The 23,846-nt window shown below is 44.5% G+C and overlaps 1 protein-coding gene across 9 annotated transcripts in view; it reads right to left on the bottom strand.

Annotated features, from left to right (window-relative positions):
• Positions 1–9,171: 9,171 nt before the first annotated feature.
• The window catches only part of PHF1 (PHD finger protein 1), a 38,721-nt gene continuing 24,046 nt past the window's right edge, over positions 9,172–23,846 (bottom strand). For all 9 annotated transcript variants that reach the window (XM_083160245.1, XM_083160244.1, XM_083160240.1 and 6 more), the window contains 5 exons: positions 21,732–21,872; positions 21,483–21,597; positions 18,926–19,023; positions 13,030–13,107; positions 9,172–9,835 (listed from right to left, as the gene is read on the bottom strand). In XM_083160245.1, coding sequence (XP_083016371.1) covers positions 9,583–9,835; positions 13,030–13,107; positions 18,926–19,023; positions 21,483–21,597; positions 21,732–21,872 — 685 coding nt within the window. In that variant the 3' untranslated portion in view covers positions 9,172–9,582. The remainder of the gene's footprint in view (positions 9,836–13,029; positions 13,108–18,925; positions 19,024–21,482; positions 21,598–21,731; positions 21,873–23,846) is intronic.

The raw sequence follows: 23,846 nt of genomic DNA, 5'->3' as shown, positions 1-23,846 counted from the left end.
GTTATTGTCCCCCCCCCCCCCCCTCAGCAGGCTCAGCATGAGCTCTCACGCTGTCAGTGAGACGCTCATGCTGAGCCTGCTGTCAGCACAGCACATGCTGTAGAGGTGTGTGCTGCTGCTGCCCAGAGGGGACAGAGGGGGAAGGTGGGGTCGGTCCAGCAATTCATATCGCATCCGATATATTGGCCGCCGTGAAACTAAACAAGTACCCTAATAATCGGCCAGTGTTACATTGTGCATGTTGTAGACACTCGTACGTCAGCTATAATATCCGATAATCGGCCAGTGTTATACTGTGCATGTTGTATAGACACCGATACGTAAGCTATAATATCCGATAATCGGCAAGTGTTATATTGTGCATGTTGTATAGACACCTGTACGTCAGCTATAATATCCGATAATCGGCCAGTGTTATATTGTGCATGTTGTATAGACACTCGTACATCAGCTATAATATCCGATAATCGGCCAGTGTTATATTGTGCATGTTGTATAGTCCCTCGTACGTCAGCTATAATATCCGATAATCGGCCAGTGTTATATTGTGCATGTTGTATAGACACTCGTACATAAGCTATAATATCCGATAATCGGCCAGTGTTATATTGTGCATGTTGTATAGACACTCGTACGTCAGCTATAATATCCGATAATCGGCCACTGTTATCCCGTGCATGTTGTATAGACACCCGTACGTCAGCTATAATATCCGATAATCGGCCAGTGTTATATTGTGCATGTTGTATAGACACTCGTACGTCAGCTATAATATCTGATAATCGGCCAGTGTTATATTGTGCATGTTGTATAGACACTCGTACATAAGCTATAATATCCGATAATCGGCCAGTGTTATATTGTGCATGTTGTATAGACACCCGTACGTCAGCTATAATATCCGATAATCGGCCAGTGTTATCCTGTGCATGTTGTATAGACACCCGTACGTCAGCTATAATATCCGATAATCGGCAAGTGTTACATTGTGCATGTTGTATAGACACTCGTACGTCAGCTATAATATCCGATAATCGGCCAGTGTTATATTGTGCATGTTGTATAGACACTCGTACGTCAGCTATAATATCCGATAATCGGCCAGTGTTATATTGTGCATGTTGTATAGACACTCGTACGTCAGCTCTAATATCCGATAATCGGCCACTGTTATCCCGTGCATGTTGTATAGACACCCGTACATAAGCTATAATATCCGATAATCGGCCACTGTTATACCGTGCATGTTGTATAGACACCCGTACATCAGCTATAATATCCGATAATCGGCCAGTGTTATATTGTGCATGTTGTAGACACTCGTACGTCAGCTCTAATATCCGATAATCGGCCACTGTTATCCCGTGCATGTTGTATAGACACTCGTACATAAGCTATAATATCCGATAATCGGCCAGTGTTATACCGTGCATGTTGTATAGACACCCGTACATCAGCTATAATATCCGATAATCGGCCAGTGTTATATTGTGCATGTTGTAGACACTCGTACGTCAGCTCTAATATCCGATAATCGGCCAGTGTTATACTGTGCATGTTGTAGACACTCGTACGTCAGCTCTAATATCCGATAATCGGCCAGTGTTATATTGTGCATGTTGTAGACACTCGTACGTCAGCTATAATATCCGATAATCGGCCAGTGTTATATTGTGCATGTTGTATAGACACCCGTACGTCAGCTATAATATCCGATAATCGGTCAGTGTTATATTGTGCATGTTGTATAGACACTCGTACGTCAGCTATAATATCTGATAATCGGACAGTGTTATATTGTGCATGTTGTATAGACACCCGTACGTCAGCTATAATATCCGATAATCGGCCAGTGTTATATTGTGCATGTTGTATAGACACCCGTACGTAAGCTATAATATCCGATAATCGGCCACTGTTATATTGTGCATGTTGTATAGACACTCGTACGTCAGCTATAATATCCGATAATCGGCCAGTGTTATATTGTGCATGTTGTATAGACACTCGTACATAAGCTATAATATCCGATAATCGGCCAGTGTTATATTGTGCATGTTGTATAGACACCCGTACGTCAGCTATAATATCCGATAATCGGCCAGTGTCATACTGTGCATGTTGTATAGACACCCGTACGTAAGCTATAATATCCGATAATCGGCCAGTGTTATATTGTGCATGTTGTATAGACACTCGTACATCAGCTATAATATCTGATAATCGGCCAGTGTTATATTGTGCATGTTGTATAGACACCCGTACGTCAGCTATAATATCCGATAATCGGCCAGTGTTATATTGTGCATGTTGTATACACTCGTACATCAGCTATAATATCCGATAATCTGCCAGTGTTATACTGTGCATGTTGTATAGACACCCGTACGTCAGCTATAATATCCGATAATCGGCCAGTGTTATACTGTGCATGTTGTATAGACACCCGTACGTCAGCTATAATATCTGATAATCGCCAATGTTATATTGTGCATGTTGTATAGACACTCGTACGTCAGCTATAATATCCGATAATCGGCCAGTGTTATATTGTGCATGTTGTATAGACACCCGTACATCAGCTATAATATCCGATAATCGGCCAGTGTTATACTGTGCATGTTGTATAGACACCCGTACGTCAGCTATAATATCCGATAATCGGCCAGTGTTATATTGTGCATGTTGTATAGACACCCGTACGTCAGCTATAATATCCGATAATCGGCCAGTGTTATATTGTGCATGTTGTATAGACACCCGTACGTCAGCTATAATATCCGATAATCGGCCAGTGTTATATTGTGCATGTTGTATAGACACCCGTACGTCCGCTATAATATCCGATAATCGGCCAGTGTTATATTGTGCATGTTGTATAGACACCCGTACGTCCGCTATAATATCCGATAATCGGCCAGTGTTATATTGTGCATGTTGTATAGACACCCGTACGTGAGCTATAATATCCGATAATCGGCCAGTGTTATACTGTGCATGTTGTATAGACACCCGTACGTAAGCTATAATATCCGATAATCGGCCAGTGTTATACTGTGCATGTTGTATAGACACCCGTACATCAGCTATAATATCCGATAATCGGCCAGTGTTATATTGTGCATGTTGTATTGACACTCGTACGTCAGCTATAATATCCGATAATCGGCCAGTGTTATACTGTGCATGTTGTATAGACACCCGTACGTAAGCTATAATATCCGATAATCAGCCAGTGTTATATTGTGCATGTTGTATAGACACTCATACATAAGCTATAATATCCGATAATCGGTCAGTGTTATATTGTGCATGTTGTATAGACACCCGTACGTAAGCTATAATATCCGATAATCGGCCAGTGTTATATTGTGCATGTTGTATAGACACTCGTACATCAGCTATAATATCTGATAATCGGCCAGTATTATATTGTGCATGTTGTATAGACACCCGTACATCAGCTATAATATCCGATAATCGGCCAGTGTTATATTGTGCATGTTGTATAGACACTCGTACGTCAGCTATAATATCCGATAATCGGCCACTGTTATCCCGTGCATGTTGTATAGACACCCGTACATAAGCTATAATATCCGATAATCGGCCACTGTTATACCGTGCATGTTGTATAGACACCCGTACATCAGCTATAATATCCGATAATCGGCCAGTGTTATATTGTGCATGTTGTAGACACTCGTACGTCAGCTCTAATATCCGATAATCGGCCACTGTTATCCCGTGCATGTTGTATAGACACTCGTACATAAGCTATAATATCCGATAATCGGCCAGTGTTATACCGTGCATGTTGTATAGACACCCGTACATCAGCTATAATATCCGATAATCGGCCAGTGTTATATTGTGCATGTTGTAGACACTCGTACGTCAGCTCTAATATCCGATAATCGGCCAGTGTTATACTGTGCATGTTGTAGACACTCGTACGTCAGCTCTAATATCCGATAATCGGCCAGTGTTATATTGTGCATGTTGTAGACACTCGTACGTCAGCTATAATATCCGATAATCGGCCAGTGTTATATTGTGCATGTTGTATAGACACCCGTACGTCAGCTATAATATCCGATAATCGGTCAGTGTTATATTGTGCATGTTGTATAGACACTCGTACGTCAGCTATAATATCTGATAATCGGACAGTGTTATATTGTGCATGTTGTATAGACACCCGTACGTCAGCTATAATATCCGATAATCGGCCAGTGTTATATTGTGCATGTTGTATAGACACCCGTACGTAAGCTATAATATCCGATAATCGGCCACTGTTATATTGTGCATGTTGTATAGACACTCGTACGTCAGCTATAATATCCGATAATCGGCCAGTGTTATATTGTGCATGTTGTATAGACACTCGTACATAAGCTATAATATCCGATAATCGGCCAGTGTTATATTGTGCATGTTGTATAGACACCCGTACGTCAGCTATAATATCCGATAATCGGCCAGTGTCATACTGTGCATGTTGTATAGACACCCGTACGTAAGCTATAATATCCGATAATCGGCCAGTGTTATATTGTGCATGTTGTATAGACACTCGTACATCAGCTATAATATCTGATAATCGGCCAGTGTTATATTGTGCATGTTGTATAGACACCCGTACGTCAGCTATAATATCCGATAATCGGCCAGTGTTATATTGTGCATGTTGTATACACTCGTACATCAGCTATAATATCCGATAATCTGCCAGTGTTATACTGTGCATGTTGTATAGACACCCGTACGTCAGCTATAATATCCGATAATCGGCCAGTGTTATACTGTGCATGTTGTATAGACACCCGTACGTCAGCTATAATATCTGATAATCGCCAATGTTATATTGTGCATGTTGTATAGACACTCGTACGTCAGCTATAATATCCGATAATCGGCCAGTGTTATATTGTGCATGTTGTATAGACACCCGTACATCAGCTATAATATCCGATAATCGGCCAGTGTTATACTGTGCATGTTGTATAGACACCCGTACGTCAGCTATAATATCCGATAATCGGCCAGTGTTATATTGTGCATGTTGTATAGACACCCGTACGTCAGCTATAATATCCGATAATCGGCCAGTGTTATATTGTGCATGTTGTATAGACACCCGTACGTCAGCTATAATATCCGATAATCGGCCAGTGTTATATTGTGCATGTTGTATAGACACCCGTACGTCCGCTATAATATCCGATAATCGGCCAGTGTTATATTGTGCATGTTGTATAGACACCCGTACGTCCGCTATAATATCCGATAATCGGCCAGTGTTATATTGTGCATGTTGTATAGACACCCGTACGTGAGCTATAATATCCGATAATCGGCCAGTGTTATACTGTGCATGTTGTATAGACACCCGTACGTAAGCTATAATATCCGATAATCGGCCAGTGTTATACTGTGCATGTTGTATAGACACCCGTACATCAGCTATAATATCCGATAATCGGCCAGTGTTATATTGTGCATGTTGTATTGACACTCGTACGTCAGCTATAATATCCGATAATCGGCCAGTGTTATACTGTGCATGTTGTATAGACACCCGTACGTAAGCTATAATATCCGATAATCAGCCAGTGTTATATTGTGCATGTTGTATAGACACTCATACATAAGCTATAATATCCGATAATCGGTCAGTGTTATATTGTGCATGTTGTATAGACACCCGTACGTAAGCTATAATATCCGATAATCGGCCAGTGTTATATTGTGCATGTTGTATAGACACTCGTACATCAGCTATAATATCTGATAATCGGCCAGTATTATATTGTGCATGTTGTATAGACACCCGTACATCAGCTATAATATCCGATAATCGGCCAGTGTTATATTGTGCATGTTGTATAGACACTCGTACGTCAGCTATAATATCCGATAATCGGCCAGTGTTATACTGTGCATGTTGTATAGACACCCGTACGTCAGCTATAATATCTGATAATCGGCCAGTGTTATATTGTGCATGTTGTATAGACACCCGTACGTCAGCTATAATATCCGATAATCGGCCAGTGTTATATTGTGCATGTTGTATAGACACTCGTACGTCAGCTATAATATCCGATAATCGGCCACTGTTATATTGTGCATGTTGTATAGACACCCGTACGTCAGCTATAATATCCGATAATCGGCCACTGTTATCCCGTGCATGTTGTATAGACACCCGTACGTCAGCTATAATATCCGATAATCGGCCACTGTTATCCCGTGCATGTTGTATAGACACCCGTACGTCAGCTATAATATCTGATAATCGGCCAGTGTTATACTGTGCATGTTGTATAGACACTCGTACATCAGCTATAATATACGATAATCGGCCAGTGTTATACTGTGCATGTTGTATAGACACCCGTACGTCAGCTATAATATCCGATAATCGGCCAGTGTTATATTGTGCATGTTGTAGACACTCGTACGTCAGCTATAATATCCGATAATCGGCCAGTGTTATACTGTGCATGTTGTATAGACACCCGTACGTCAGCTATAATATCCGATAATAGGCCAGTGTTATATTGTGCATGTTGTAGACACTCGTACGTCAGCTATAATATCCGATAATCGGCCAGTGTTATACTGTGCATGTTGTATAGACACTCGTACATCAGCTATAATATCCGATAATCGGCCAGTGTTATATTGTGCATGTTGTAGACACTCGTACGTCAGCTATAATATCCGATAATCGGCCAGTGTTATATTGTGCATGTTGTATAGACACCCGTACGTCAGCTATAATATCCGATAATCGGCCAGTGTTATATTGTGCATGTTGTAGACACCCGTACGTCAGCTATAATATCCGATAATCGGCAAGTGTTATATTGTGCATGCTGTATAGACACTCGTACGTAAGCTATAATATCCGATAATCGGCCACTGTTATCCTGTGCATGTTGTATAGACACCCGTACGTCAGCTATAATATCCGATAATCGGCCAGTGTTATATTGTGCATGTTGTATAGACACTCGTACATAAGCTATAATATCCGATAATCGGCCAATGTTATATTGTGCATGTTGTATAGACACTCGTACATAAGCTATAATATCCGATAATCGGCCAGTGTTATATTGTGCATGTTGTATAGACACTCGTACATCAGCTATAATATCCGATAATCGGCCAGTGTTATACTGTGCATGTTGTATAGACACTCGTACATCAGCTATAATATCCGATAATCGGCCAGTGTTATATTGTGCATGTTGTATAGACACCCGTACGTCAGCTATAATATCCGATAATCGGCCAGTGTTATACTGTGCATGTTGTAGACACTCGTACGTCAGCTATAATATCCGATAATCGGCCAGTGTTATATTGTGCATGTTGTATAGACACCGACACGTCAGCTATAATATCCGATAATCGGCCAGTGTTATATTGTGCATGTTGTATAGACACCCGTACGTCAGCTATAATATCCGATAATCGGCCAGTGTTATATTGTGCATGTTGTATAGACACTCGTACGTCAGCTATAATATCTGATAATCGGCCAGTGTTATATTGTGCATGTTGTATAGACACTCGTACATAAGCTATAATATCTGATAATCGGCCAGTGTTATATTGTGCATGTTGTATAGACACCGATACGTCAGCTATAATATCCGATAATCGGCCAGTGTTATACTGTGCATGTTGTATAGACACTCGTACATAAGCTATAATATCCGATAATCGGCCAGTGTTATATTGTGCATGTTGTATAGACACCCGTACGTAAGATATAATATCCGATAATCGGCCACTGTTATATTGTGCATGTTGTATAGACACCCGTACGTCAGCTATAATATCCGATAATCGGCCAGTGTTATATTGTGCATGTTGTATAGACACTCGTACGTCAGCTATAATATCCGATAATCGGCCAGTGTTATATTGTGCATGTTGTATAGACACCCGTACGTAAGCTATAATATCCGATAATCGGCAAGTGTTATACTGTGCATGTTGTATAGACACCGATACGTAAGCTATAATATCCGATAATCGGCCAGTGTTATCCTGTGCATGTTGTATAGACACCCGTACCTAAGCTATAATATCCGATAATCGGCCAGTGTTATATTGTGCATGTTGTATAGACACCCGTACGTAAGCTATAATATCCGATAATCGGGCAGTGTTATATTGTGCATGTTGTATAGACACCCGTACGTCAGCTATAATATCCGATAATCGGCCAGTGTTATACTGTGCATGTTGTATAGACACTCGTACGTCAGCTATAATATCTGGTAATCGGCCAGTGTTATATTGTGCATGTTGTATAGACACTCGTACATAAGCTATAATATCCGATAATCGGCCAGTGTTATATTGTGCATGTTGTATAGACACCCGTACGTCAGCTATAATATCCGATAATCGGCCAGTGTTATATTGTGCATGTTGTATTGACACTCGTACGTAAGCTATAATATCTGATAATCGGCCAGTGTTATATTGTGCATGTTGTATTGACACTCGTACGTAAGCTATAATATCTGATAATCGGCCAGTGTTATATTGTGCATGTTGTATAGACACTCGTACATAAGCTATAATATCCGATAATCGGCCAGTGTTATATTGTGCATGTTGTATAGACACCCGTACGTCAGCTATAATATCCGATAATCGGCCAGTGTTATATTGTGCATGTTGTAGACACTCGTACGTCAGCTATAATATCCGATAATCGGCCAGTGTTATACTGTGCATGTTGTATAGACACCCGTACGTCAGCTATAATATCCGATAATCGGCCAGTGTTATATTGTGCATGTTGTAGACACTCGTACGTCAGCTATAATATCCGATAATCGGCCAGAGTTATATTGTGCATGTTGTATAGACACTCGTACATAAGCTATAATATCCGATAATCGCCAGTGTTATATTGTGCATGTTGTATAGACACCCGTACGTCAACTATAATATCTGATAATCGGCCAGTGTTATATTGTGCATGTTGTATAGACACTCGTACGTGAGCTATAATATCCGATAATCGGCCAGTGTTATATTGTGCATGTTGTATAGACACCCGTACGTCAGCTATAATATCAGATAATCGGCCAGTGTTATATTGTGCGCTGAAGATCACAGGAGACCGGAGAATCTGATGTCACTTTTTTAATAACCCCGGACAGACATGTATGTGTTTCCTTCATGGAGATTCTCAGAGACCAGATCTCACATGATCATCCAACACACAGACGTCATCTCACACCGGATCCCGGAACAGACAGAACATCGGACCTTCAGTCCCACATAGTAAATGATTAGATACCACAAAGAAAAAAAATCAGGTTTCCTTAATATCAGCAAATTGTCCCACGGTAATGTAACGCAGCCTCCATGAGCTGGCACTGTATAAACACGTGACAGGACAAGAAGCACAAACACGGCTATGTACACGCGTGTACATATAGTTCAGGATTAGCCTTGTAAAGCTGCATGTACAGAAGCCAAGATCACGGGAGCCTTCGCAGGTAGCACACGGATTCCGGTTCTCCATCATCCAGAACATCAGAAGATGTTCTCATCTTCCCGCTCCACCAAATACTGAATCGCCCCCTGCGGAGTGACCCTGCGGGCCAGCAGGCGCTTGCCTTGCTCTACAGTCTCTGACCAGCAACAACCCTCCGAGGAGGAAGAGGACGAGGGATCAGGAGGCGGGGACTGGGAATTGGTTGGAGATGCAGGTTCTGCAACAGGGATGGATGACTCCAGCACCTCGGAGAGCAGAGGGGACACGTCTGAGACCGCGGGAGACATCTCGCTGTAATACAACAAAACACAGATGAGTGAGGGTCTCGTAGATGATGGCAGAGTTATCAGTACCCTGGTAATAGGCACGTCTGGCGCTCAGCGGAGACTGCACCCATGACAATGCGCCAGGATGAGTCACGGTCACCACTGAGGTGTTACAGACAATGGTCTGGCCCAATACGTGGTCACATCTACGTATAGTAGGAACTTAGCTGTAATGGGGGGGGGGGGTTCAGGTGATGGGTCAACAAGAACCGGATCAACCTCATACAGGCGACATAGTCAAAAGGTTCGACAGTGCTTAAGGCTGACCAGTGCAAATGGTCAACCGGTTGGCCGATGCAACTGGCCGACATGACAAAGGTTTTTGTTTTAAGTTTTTAATTTCAATGATTTTGAAGAAAAAATCATGGAAACTCATGTGTATATTTCTTTGACATGTCGACTTTCTGATGTTTTGATATTATAAATGTCGGCATTTTGCCCATGTCGGTATTTTGACTGCATTCCAACTGAACTACAATTGGGAACAGCATCCTTGCCCGATCCGTGGGAGGCCGTACACTAATTTATCTTACATGTGGCCACATTTCCTAATCTGTCACCATTATCTGTGTAGACCTTTTGTACCTGTTGGTTATGGTAAAAAAACACGAGCTTGGCCAACCTGTGACTCTCCAGCTACTGTGAGACTACAAGTTCCAGCATTCCCTGCCAGTTTTGTTATTTAGGAATGTTAAAACTGTGGCAGAGCATGCTGGGACGTGTAGTTTCACCACATGTTGGCCAGGTATAAAGGGTCAACAGCCTGTAGGTCATCGATATGTCAATGCCGTGTGGTCGACATGCAGGCATAAGCAAAAGGTCTACATGGAAAATGAAAAGGTTGACATTGATTCTTCATGTTTTTTGGTGTCGACTTGTAGATTACATCACATGGACTCCGAATGAGTCTACCACTTCCCTCGCCATGCACTTTACCGTTCCCAATCGGAGTCCCTTGTGACGTATGGAAAGGTCCAAAGAAAGAGAAAAATTCACCCAAAAAATTCATGTCAACCATCATGTGTCGACCAGCGCCAAACAGTACAAACACATTTGTCTGTGTCAACCTTGTGTATTTCGGACATATGTTGTTGACCTAGACATTTTCGACCTATTGGCCGGATCCCATACCTGCCGACCTTTTGTGTGGTGTCTACCTCACAGATGAGGAAAAGATGAATATACATAACGGTAATACAGGACACGTGGCATAATGTAAGCAAGCAGCGTAATTACACCACTCTGCAGGGGGGGGTCACATGGCGAGATGCGCGCAAGTCTACACCAGTGGGGTGCGCCTAGTGGGCATCAATGGTGCTTAGAAATCCTCAAATCAGCAGGAAGAACGCTCCGTCTCATACGTAAGAAGATAAAGGTTAAAGTCCGCACAAAGAAGCATAACCTAAACCGCAGCACCAGAGAAGCAATCGTAAACAGCCAATCAGAAGCTAATCTGCTATTAGTTTCATAGCTGTCATCATTATCAGCGTGCACTAGCTCTGTGCTTGGTGCAAGAGATCCACCACTCGTTGTTTTCCCATCAGCAGTGTCATCATTCCTACCAAAATGTCTGTAACGGGGGCTGCACAGGGAGTTACATAGTTACATAGTAGGTGAGGCTGAATAAAGACTTGCGTCCATCTAGTTCAACCTATGTTTATAGTTGCTTATCCCTTGTTGTATAGTATGTTCTGATATTTTTAAGACCGATTGTTACTTATTCGTACCCATGGATGTTTTTAACCAATAAATGTTTATCCAACCTTATTTTAAACGTATTTATAGTGTCTGCCGACACCACTCTATCTGATCTTCTGTGACAGTGCGTATGTATAGCGCAGTCTGGTGGTGAATGCGGGAAGTGTCCGCTTTTGGACTTGGGCCTGGCGCCTATGGGAGCACGCTGTCATTGATAATAAGGTTTCCTCGATGCGAGGTTATACATTTACAGGCCTTATCTACACACCCACATCGTCATACATCCTACACCTGAGATACTATGGGGGAAATTTACTACAAGGGAGGTTTTACTTCCTATGTGATGTTGCTATAGGCAACCAATCAGATACCATCTATTATCTTCTTGAAAGGACCTGGAAAGAACGTCGATCACAATCTTCCCTTTGATGAAGATTCCCTTTGGTGACCGACTTCTAAAGGCTAATTACCTGCTGCAGCTACCTGCGGCTCCAGCACTCATATTGTGTGGCATAATGTGAACTTGGCTCATTGTGTGGCACAATGGGCCTTATTCTAGTTCACTCTTTCTGACAAAATCCTTCTTAGATGGACAAAACCATGTGCACTGCAGGTGGGGCAGATGTTACTTGTGCAGAGAGAATTAGATTTGGGTGGGGGTTTTACTTCAAAGGAGATCTATACTGCAGTGTAAAAATAAAGCAGCCAGTATTTACCCTGCACAGAAACAAAATAACTCACCCAAATCTAATGCTCTCTGCAGTAGTAACATCTGCCCCCTGCAGTGCACATGGTTTTGCCCATCTAAGGAGGATTTTGTCAGAAAGAGTGAAGTAGAATAAGGCCCAATGTGAATTTTGGCTTATTCTGCGTGGCACAATGTGAATTTGGCTCATTGGGCCTTATTCTGGTCTGTGCGGCCGGAGCCGAATATGCGGCTAGGACCGTGCGTCCTAAACCCCGCCTTCCGTACGGATCGCTCACTCCATCCAAATGCGGTAAGCCGCTGACCGCACGGAGCACGAGTGGATTTCTCATGTATACACCTCCTCCATCTCTGGGAACCTCCCCCATCATTCGATGGTCGCAGACATATCCGCACCAACCAGAATAAGGGCCATTGTGTGGCACAATGTGAATTTTGGCTTATCCTGTGTGGCACAATGTGAATTTTGGCTTATCCTGTGTGGCACAATGTGAATTTTGTCTCATTCCATATGGCATAATGTGTAAGGGGCGTATTGCACTGCGGAGGGGGATATTGTGTACAGGGGGAGACACCGGTAGATCACTGGTAAGTAAGTGTACAAAAAGTAGATCCCCAGTTACAAAAGTTTGGCCACCCGTTCTAGAAGGTACTAAATAGATTCTGATTGGTTGCCCATAGCAACGTCCCATGTGAAATAGAACTCCCATCTTAGTAAATCCCCCCCTATATGTTTACATATTATACACGGTTACCTGGACTGCAGAGAGGCGGCGACAGATCCAGAGGTGTTTGCAGACGGGTGGAAAGAGGCGAACATCCGAATTGGAGGGCTGTAATTAGAAGATGGGTTGTTGTATTAATGTACAGATATGTTATTAATGTGCTCTCCCTTCTCTTCCTTCTGGATAATGGGGGTTATTCCGACCTATTTGCTGGGCCGTGAATTCGCAGCCGGACAATTATCGATCAACTGAACATGCGCCGATGTGCAAGGCTGTCCTGCGATAAAATCCAGCGTCTTTTTTTGATCGCTACCCGTTTGCAAGTTGATTGGCAAGAAGCCGGTGTTTGTGGGGGGTGACCGTCCGTTTCCTGGCAGGGTCAGGGAAACCGTTTCCAGTGAGGGTCTGTGACGTCAGCTCCGGCTTTGTCCAGCCTATTGCACCCGCGGCGTAGGCTCCAGGTTACGTGCCAACTGCACACACTGGAAAAACCATTCGAAGGTGAGCGAGGTGTGAATGGATTTGCAGTTATTAGCCAATCAGGTCTGAATAACCCCCTATATCTTTCCAAAGAGGACTCCCCGGTTCCTAACAATTGCCACCTAATGCGTCAGTCAGAATGATGTTTTAACTTTCTCCCGTCATTATGCGCAACGTAACCTCCAAATGTGTATCTCAGCCTGAATACAGCACGCTCAGAATCCTACCAAGTCCTGCTCCTTCATACACCCTACAACAGGCTGGCAAAACCGGTTCTCAACAGGTATCAACAGTCCATGTTTTCCAAGCCAACTGTGGATCTGTAGAATGTGTCGGTTAGGAATAAATGCACATGAAAATCTGACAGTTAGTAATGAATACACCTGTGCACCAGCTAGGTGGTCTGGGAAATGTGAGTTAGTGATGACTACACCTGTGCACCAGCTAGGTGGTCTGGGAAATGTGAGTTAGTGATGACTACACCTGTGCACCAGCTAGGTGAGCTGGGAAATGTGAGTTAGTAATGACTACACCTGTACACCAGCTAGGTGGTCTGGGAAATGTGAGTTAGTGATGACTACACCTGTGCACCAGCTAGGTGGTCTGGGAAATGTGAGTTAGTGATGACTACACCTGTGCACCAGCTAGGTGGTCTGGGAAATGTGAGTTAGTGATGACTACACCTGTGCACCAGTTAGGTGAGCTGGGAAATGTGAGTTAGTAATGACTACACCTGTACACCAGCTAGGTGGTCTGGGAAATGTGAGTTAGTGATGACTACACCTGTGCACCAGCTAGGTGAGCTGGGAAATGTGAGTTAGTAATGACTACACCTGTACACCAGCTAGGTGGTCTGGGAAATGTGAGTTAGTAATGAATACACCTGTACACCAGCTAGGTGGTCTGGGGAATGTGACAGTTAGTAATGACTGCTCCTGTGCTCCAGGTAGGTGGTCTGGGGAATGTGACAGTTAGTAATGACTACAGCTGTGCACCAGCTAGGTGGTCTTTGAAATGTGGCAGTTAGTAATGACTACACCTGTGCATCAGCTAGGTGGTCTGGGGAATGTGACAGTTAGTAATGACTACAGCTGTGCACCAGCTAGGTGGTCTGGGGAATGTGACAGTTGGTAATGATTACACCTGGCTTGGTGGTCTGGAAAATGTGACCAGTTGCTAGACCTTGATGATGGATTTGGCCAGCCCAGCCCTGCAGAGATTCTGCAAGGATCGACCCCTGACAGACTAACATTACGTTACCTCTGACGTTACAAAGGTGTTACAACATTTCTGATTTCAAAATTTCTGCACAAAGTCCTAAATGCTTCAGCTAAATCATAAACACAGATATATTGTAAAAATGACACATTTCCAACAAACCCGTTGGGGTTACCAGTACAGTTAGTGGAGTGGGTTCATTAGACTCAGGAGTGTCATAAATGTAATCTGGAATCTTCATCATACAGTTTAGTGATCCCCAACAAAAATCCCTACAAGAGCATGACATAGTGGGGGACATTTACCAAAATGGATTCGTAGAAAAAAGGTGTATTCGTAGGGAGAAATACACCTTTTTTTTACGAATTTGTATTTTCGGGATTTACAATCCCAAAAATACAACAATTTGTAGTCCTAAAGATGGAACATTTGTATTTGTAGTTACAAATACGAATGCCCTACACCATCGATAGGATACGACAGAAATCACCATTCAAAAGAATGGTGGTTTCTGATTTACTAAGCAGCCGTATAGAAAATACGGCTGCTTAGTGGTGTAAAACACCCACGCAAATACGACAGGAAAATAGAACACCATTTTCCTGTTCTATTTGCGTTTTAGCCTGCACGGATCAGTCAGATCCGTGCAGGCTGCAGTGTAAAAAAAATAGAAAAAAAATTAAATATAAAAAAAAAAAAAACGGCGTGGGGTCCCCCCCACAGCCGAAACCAGCACCAGGCTGAAGGAGCCAGGGCCGGTAATTAAAAATCAGGGAACCCGACAAATAGGGGATCCCCGATTTTTAACAACCAGCCCCAGGCTCCAGGTCCGGGGCTGGTTCCCAAAATACGGGGGACAAAATGACTAGGGGTCCCCCGTATTTTAAGAACCAGCCCCAGGCACAACCAGCCAGCAGGGTAATGTCACAGCCGGGGGACACTTATAATATAAGGTCCCGCGGCCAAAACATTAACCCTACCGACCAGTCAGCCTGGCCAGGGGCCCTGGGGGAGTGGGGACCCCCCCCAATGAAGGGGTCCCCCCCCTCCAGGACTTACCTGACCAGGCTGAAGCCTGGTGCTGTCCTCGATGCCCCTGGGCGGTGGGCATCGAGCTGATAAATGGTGTAAAAAAATAGATAAAACTATTGTTTTTTACTGTGGCACTACAAGTGCCAGCAAGCCTCCCCAGCAAGCTGGGACTTGGAGAACCACAAGTCCCAGCCTGCTGGGCATTAAAGGGCCCGCTGGCACTTGTAGTTCCACAGTTAAAAAAATAGTGCACAAAACACACTGACACACTTTTAAAATAAAATTTTATTACATACAAAGCCCACACATACTAATACTTACCTATCTTCTTTCCGTAGGTATCCCAGGTCCTGTGTCGTCTTCTGGTCCATGTCGACGTCTTCTGGATCCATGTCGACCGTCGCTGTCGCCGTCCGGATCCGACGAAATCCATTTGGGAAGCTGTGGAAGGAAACCATACTCACCTGTCCCAGCGCGACGTAGTCCAGGTAAGTGTCTTGGCAAAAAAACAAACCGAATCCAGCCGGACAGGGAGACGCACGGTGTTTACATCGTGCGGCTCCGCCTCCCGAATGCTGCTATTGGCCGCCTTGCGGCCTAGCGGCTCCTGATTGGCCGCTAGGCCGCAAGGCGGCCAATAGCGGCATTCGGGAGGCGGAGCCGCACGATGTAAACAAACACCGTGCGTCTCCGTGTCCGCTTGGTTTCGGGCTGTCGGTTTGTTTTTTTGCCAAGACACTTACCTGGACTACGTCGCGCTGGGACAGGTGAGTATGGTTTCCTTCCACAGCTTCCCAAATGGATTTCGTCGGATCCGGACGGCGACAGCGACGGTCGACATGGATCCAGAAGACGTCGACATGGACCAGAAGACGACACAGGACCTGGGATACCTACGGAAAGAAGATAGGTAAGTATTAGTATGTGTGGGCTTTGTATGTAATAAAGTTTTATTTTAAAAGTGTGTCAGTGTGTTTTGTGCACTATTTTTTTAACTGTGGAACTACAAGTGCCAGCGGGCCCTTTAATGCCCAGCAGGCTGGGACTTGTGGTTCTCCAAGTCCCAGCTTGCTGGGGAGGCTTGCTGGCACTTGTAGTGCCACAGTAAAAAACAATAGGTTCATCTTTTTTTTTACACGATAATCAGCTCGATGCCCACCGCCCAGGGGCATCGAGGACAGCACCAGGCTTCAGCCTGGTCAGGTAAGTCCTGGAGGAGGGGGACCCCTTTATTGGGGGGGGTCCCCACTCCCCCAGGGCCCCTGGCCAGGCTGACTGGTCGGTAGGGTTAATGCTTTGGCCGGGGGGACTTGCATAAAAAGTCTCCCCCCGGCTGTGGCATTACCCTGCTGGCTGGTTTTGCCTGGGGCTGGTTCTTAAAATACGGGGGACCCCTAGTCATTTTGTCCCCCGTATTTTGGGAACCAGCCCCAGAGCAGGAGCCTGGTGCTGGTTGTTAAAAATCAGGGAACCCCTATTTGTCGGGTTCCCTGATTTTTAATTACCGGCCCCGACTCCTTCAGCCTGGTGCTGGTTACAGCTGTGGGGGGGACCCCACGCCGTTTTTTTTTTTTTTAATTTATTTATTTTTCTATTTTTTTTTTACACCTTGCAGCCTGCACGGATCTGACTGGTCCGTGCAGACTGCTAGAAATAATTCGTATTAGCAGCTGTATATACGGCCGCTAATACGAATCATTACACCATCGGAGGGTTACAAAGCAGTCGTATCTGACTGCTTTGTAACTGATCCTCCGGAACACGAGTTTGCATACGACTTAAACAGTCGTATGCAACCGTAGGGAAAATACCAATACGTAAAACTAGGTTTTTCATATTGGTAAATTTCCCCCAGTATACCAGGAGATCAGAAAGAACCCAGCAAAGTAGCAGATGGACTGATACCACTGGGGTTCCTGTCTGTATAGCTTAGGCATCATTCAGAAAAAAGTCCATAGTGGACACAGATAACACTGGTTATAGCCTGGAAGGAGTCTGGGCAAGTCCACGTCAGGAGCGAGGATAAGGAGAGGGAGAAGGAAGACTCGTAAACAGACAAACATGCTCACAGGACAGGCGTTCTGAGAACCAGTACTGCAGGAACTATCCCCCGCATGCATCAGACTTGGTGACCCCTATGGACTTTTGTTCTTTCATCTTGTAGAGGACACAGGAAACACTAGGTCATCCTAAAGCTGTTCCCCTAAGCGGGGTGACACCCCCAAGTGCGCTGAAAACTACGCCCGAAGGCTGCACCTCAAGACACACAGGGGTCAAACGCATAAAAACAATGAAAAGTGCGGGCAGAGGACCGCGTGGCTGTCGTAGAAAGCTGCTATGGAGATGCATAACTAGGAACTAAACAAGAAGCCACCACAGACCGTGTGGAATGAGCCGTCGCCATGTCAGGAGCAGGAAAATCCACCGCAGAGTAAGAGTGGACGATAGTCAAGCGGAGCAGCCTGGTCAAAATCTGATTTTAAACCAGACAACTTGTGATTCCTACGGGACAAAGAGGGAATCTGACTTGCGGACCTCTGGCGAAGTGTTCAGAACACTGGAAGATGGTACCGCTATCTCGTGGTTGATAGGAAACGAGACATCACCACAGGTAAGTAATCCAAAGGAGCCCTACGTACCGGCCGCTGTGTAAGGAAAGTCAGAAAGGGTGAGCGCCAAGATAAATCGTGCAAGTCGGACATCCTTTGGCCTAGCATACACAACCTATCTCCTATTCAGACACCTTGCAGATGGCCCAACAGACCTAGCCTTTCTGAACTTGGCTTTCCCAGGTTCCTCTGATCACCTCTCCACTGCATTGTTAATCCAAGCCAAAGCTAAGATGGGTTCAAGGAAGGAAGCAGTCAGGATATGTAAGGATGGCTTCTATTTCCTATCTGTGCTATGGGTTCTCTGAGATCAGTGTGCTACGAGACTATCTACCCTGGTGGGGGAGTCTCCCCCTTTCCCGTATCTACATCACACATGGAGCCGCTCCTCGGGTGCACAATCCCGCGCTCTGTCCTGCCTGATGCCGCTGGCAGCAAAGGGTTCCCAGCCACTACCTGGGTTCCCCCCCAGTAACCTGCTCGTCCCAGTCCTGGCATCCAGCAGGCGCCATGGTTGAGGAGATCAGAGCAGTAAGGAATGCCCCCGGCAGAGATAAATAAGGCCTCTCCGCTGTATAATGACTTACCTCTGTAGGCATCGTGCTCCGGTGCGTCGGAAGTTGTAGGGGCTACCGCGGTATCCCTGGTACTTCTGGTTAGGACTAAATGGATTTTGTACCACATCCTGCAATACAGAGAGACACGAATGACTGCAGCGAAGTGAAGTCCACTAACGTGGAGTCCCGGGTGATCTTCTGGCTCATCCGAGCCACTGGCGCACCTATGGTCACTTGCTGCACCCACCAGCAGTAAGAGCTATTGTAGACTCTATCTGTGACATTTCCTAATGCCCACTAGTCAGCACATACATATGACAGTTTTCCCATGAAAATAGGACAATCCTAGTTTAATCTTCAATATTTATTTAATTTTCCTATTCTGATACCAATGGGGGAAATTTACTAAAGGAAATTTGTAAAGAATAGGTGTATTTGTATCCAGAAATACACTTATTTTTGACATTTACTATCCCGAAAATATGGCAATTCGTATTCGTATTGATAGCACATCAATACGAATACAAATTGCCCTATTTTCGGGATAGTAAATGTCAAAAATAAGTGTATTTCTGGATACAAATACACCTATTTTTTTACAAATTTCCTTTAGTAAATTTCCCCCAATATGTCAGAGATGGCCCTAAAACCATATAAAGGACATTACGTTAGTTACCTACCTATCACATTACTAACCACATCTTTTGTGATATGTGTATTTACAATAAAGTTCCCCATACACTAGTGCGATTTAGCCTGTTTTCATCCAATTCCGACGGATCGGGCAGAAAAATCGGGTGAAATCAGGCCAAACCGTATGTTTGACATCCGAATCGATCTGATGCACGGTCTCAGATTACGTATGGACAGACTAGACGCGTCAATTGGTTCTTATCTGCCATCAAATTCTACGTTACTATGCTCTGTAACTTGTGATCTGAGGTTCCACCAACTTGTGTCACGCTGTGAAGTTGGCAATTGGATCCCTGACTGACACGGACCCAGGAGTTGGTGTCTTAAAAGTAGTTGGCTTGATGAAAGTCCTGCTCTTTCTCTGGCTGACAGAGACCAGAACAGGGGCAGGGAGTTGAATACACGGGTGTTCTTTGTCAGGGACCTTGAGAGTTTGGACTTCACCGCACCCAATGTGTAGATCGCGATCCCATGACTGGGTCACCTGGAACTAGCACTAGATTAGGTTTTGAGGAGTATGAAGATGAGGCTGAAGAATGTAGTTTGCTGATCGGGATCCTCCAGAGGTGAGAAGCGGCTCTCCCATAGTGCTTGTCTCCGGACTGGGACAACTTGGCTTTGATAATTCATAGTACAATACTGCACAGCCGCTGGGAACTGCAGGAAAGCGTACAGCTAATATGCATCTGTGTAGATAGACACCTCCTGCCTGCTTCCATCATCCGCTGTTGTGTGTCAAGACGTACCATCGGATCGCACTACGTGACCACCGTTCATCTCAGATTTCCACCTTAGAAAATCTGCACATGTACATGCTAAAACTGCGGTCACATTCAGAAAAATGTCTATGGGCCGGTGGGTTGGTTGGCGGCATTGCTGCGCATTCGAAACTGCAACAAGGAGTTGCGTTGTCCGGACCGTTTTCGGTATGGGGGCACGCATACGCTGCACCCCAACACATGACGGATCGGGGGCTACCCTTAACAAATGAGCAATTCGCTATAATGCGCTTGCTTAATAGCGACGCAATTCCAATATTTTGCGATGGCATCGTGGGGAGGGACCAGGCATGCTGGGAAATCCCCAGGCATGTTACCGCCGTGGGTTGTACCCCGCTTGTACGCTAACCAATCTGTCTGAATTAGGCCCTTATATCCCATCAGTCCTGAAGTCGGATGTCGTTTTACCATAACTCCAGTGTGTCAGAGTTTGTGATATCATCTTATGTATGATGTCACACTTTCTCCGTGAGATCTATGACACGAGATTATCCACTGACCACTTTTTATGGTCATTAGTTTTGTATGTTTCGTAACAGCTGCCTGGTAAGACTAAAACACATATGTATGGAAATAAGAAAACAAATGTTTTATAGGAAATAACACCGGTACACTCCTGTAGATTATAAGTATATTTGACATCACCTCAGATATGCAGGGTTTAAGTGTTGTCTGGCACCAAGTCCTAGGATTCCTCGGGGAACCTCAAATATGCTCAAAGACACACGTACATATTATTACCTTGTATTAATACAGAGAACCAGGTATGGGGGAGTTATCGGGAGAAGTGAGGGAAAGGGTTGAGCGACTTGTGACAGCAAGTAATAACAAGTTCCTTGGCTGGAGAGGCAGGATGTAATGAGAACTCAATTGGGGGCGGGACAGGAAGTAAATCCGCATTGAATAATGTGGTACCGGTGTGTAGACCCATGGAATCAGTGGTGGTGGATGGGAGACTATTGAGCAATGCTGATAGGCTATGGGAGGGCTAAGAGGGGTGGAGCACTGTTTGTTAGCTATTTAGTGCCTGCTCCTTGTTATCCCCTTTAAACCCAGAGTCTTTGCAGTGTCCCCAGATTGGATGGTAGCGGAATTGCACCTCTCCATAAAATTACCTTGGTGAGAGCTTTCTGCAGCTTCTGCCTCTCCTTCCGCGTCCTCTGCTTTATGCTCTGCTTCTTCCTTCTGTGTGGGGGGCGTCTCGGGACCCCCATCCTCCCTGAAAGGGAACTGCAAGAGATCTTTATATCCGCTCGCTGCGGACGGGAAGGGAGATACGGAATGCAGCATGATATATACACTGTGATATTTAACACGAATATTACACGGAGGGCCAGAGCAGCCGGAAGGTTGGGGTCCCTCACCTTACAGAAGGAGTGGATCCTCTTCCGTCTGTCTCCTGTAGTCTCAGCTCGGTCACCGTTGTCTGTGGGGCAGGAGGAGGTACCCGGCTCTGTAGACCGAATAGACACTTCTTCTTCTTAATCTCCTTCCCGGATATAAACCTAGATAGAGGGCCCAAGTGCTTTACTAGTTGTAATGAAAGGTCCTGTCTGTTTGATTATTACGCCAGCCAAGAACCGGCTCTCCTCTACAGCTTGCCATGCATCAGAACAATTACAGGCCCAATTGCACGATTTCGACAGGTCGTGTGATGCATTGTGTGTGTTTTTTTTTTTTCACATTGTGAGGTGTTTGGGAACGATGCACGGTCCCGCGGGTTGTGAGGTCGATCCTCAGATCATTTGTGCTGAACGACCAGTATGCTATCGTGTGTCTGGGAAGCTGCCAGAGAAATCGTGACTCAATCAGATGCTGGTGGCTCTGATGTATGGCCAGCTTTAGAGCGCTGATAAGGGGATTTAGAAATATTGAAGGTAATGAAGATTTAGTGTAAATCTTACATGCAGATGTAGCTATCTTCATTCATCCCACGACATGGCTGCATGTGCACATGTGACGCGAGTGTGACTTGATACCCTGGGCTGAGGACATTTATTCCTATGGAGTGCGCATGCATACACATTACAGTTGCAGGCGCATTAGTCGCGCTAGCTTTACCGCAAATAGGACGCAATGCCGCAAAGCTGAGCATGGCTACATCTGTAAATTAAATGATCCTTGCATGTACTAACTACCTATGCACAATACTATGGCATGTTTTATTGGTGCATAACTGTTATGCTTAATTTGCGTAGCTGCAGGTGTCGTCCGTGATGGAGATGGCGATCAGAAGTGAAGTGTGTTACAATTAAACCTGCTCCGATTGAATCTGTGGTGCACATTCATAGATGGCTAAGTAGAAAGGTTTATGTGTGTTACAGCACTGGGCCTTCTACAGTATTATTGCAAAATGAACATGTTCCAGCAGCTTGCTTAACAGTAAGACCAGCTGATGCTTGGAGGCAACGCTGAGATCTGGATCTGTCTCTACAGAAGTTTGAACATACAGGGGGTGATTCAGGTTGGTTTGCACAGCACATATGGTTTGCTAATGGACAAGATCATGTGCACTGCAGGTGGGGCAGATGTAACATGTGCAGAGAGAGTTAGAGATTGGTAAATTATTTTGTTTCTGTGCAGGGTAAATACTGGCTGCTTTATTTGTACACTGCAATATAAATATTATTTTGAAATACACACCCCGCCCAAATCTAACTCTCTCTGCACATGTTACATCAGCCCTACCTGCAGATCATGGTTTTGTCCATTAGCAAACCATATGTGCTGTGCAAACCAACCTGAATTACCCCCAATATATGGGCCAACAGAGAATCCTTAGCAGCCAGTAAACGCTGTCATGAAAAGTCTACTGTGGAATCAACAGTTCTGGGTCTTATGCAAACGTGTATAGTTGGTGGCTCAGGATTGCTGACAATAGTTAAAAAACTAATGGGTACATAAATTGGGGTGTGGTATATTAGCCCGACAGTCGGGATTCCGACAGTCATTAGTCAGACGTCGGAATCCCGACTGCACAGTGTGGGGAGCGCAATGAAGCCCCTTGCGGGCTCGCTGCGCTTGTCACACTGCGGGCAAAACGTTTAAGGTTGCAGTGGGAAAGCGCCAGAGTTGATTTATTGGTTAAAGATAACCGGTATTTCAAAACGTTTAAAAAAGCAGAGTCCTACACGTTTCGGAGCCGTTTCTTTTGCAGTGAGAATGACTCTGAAATGATATTTAGTAAAAACAATAGACTGCAGACCGGTTATAGGCTGTCCCCTGCATTCTGCCTTGAATGTGAATGGTACTTAAACGGTATTTAAAACGGTAATCTACTGAAGGCTCAGACCCGTTTTAAATACCGTTTAAAAATACCGGTTTTTAAACCGTTTAGGTAGTGTGAAAGCGGTCTTAGTGTGCATGCATGTATGTATGTATGTATATATATGTGTGTGTCTGATGTGAACAATAACACAATCTTTTTACAGCTTTGAGCAATTTTTTGCCATTATATAAAAGTTGCAAAAAAAAAAAAA

This window comes from Crinia signifera, chromosome 9, assembly GCF_055691185.1.
Source record: "Crinia signifera chromosome 9, ASM5569118v1, whole genome shotgun sequence".
NCBI lineage: Eukaryota > Metazoa > Chordata > Amphibia > Anura > Myobatrachidae > Crinia > Crinia signifera.
Note: the sequence above shows the minus strand (reverse complement) of the source record. Positions and strands in the feature narration are given on the sequence as shown.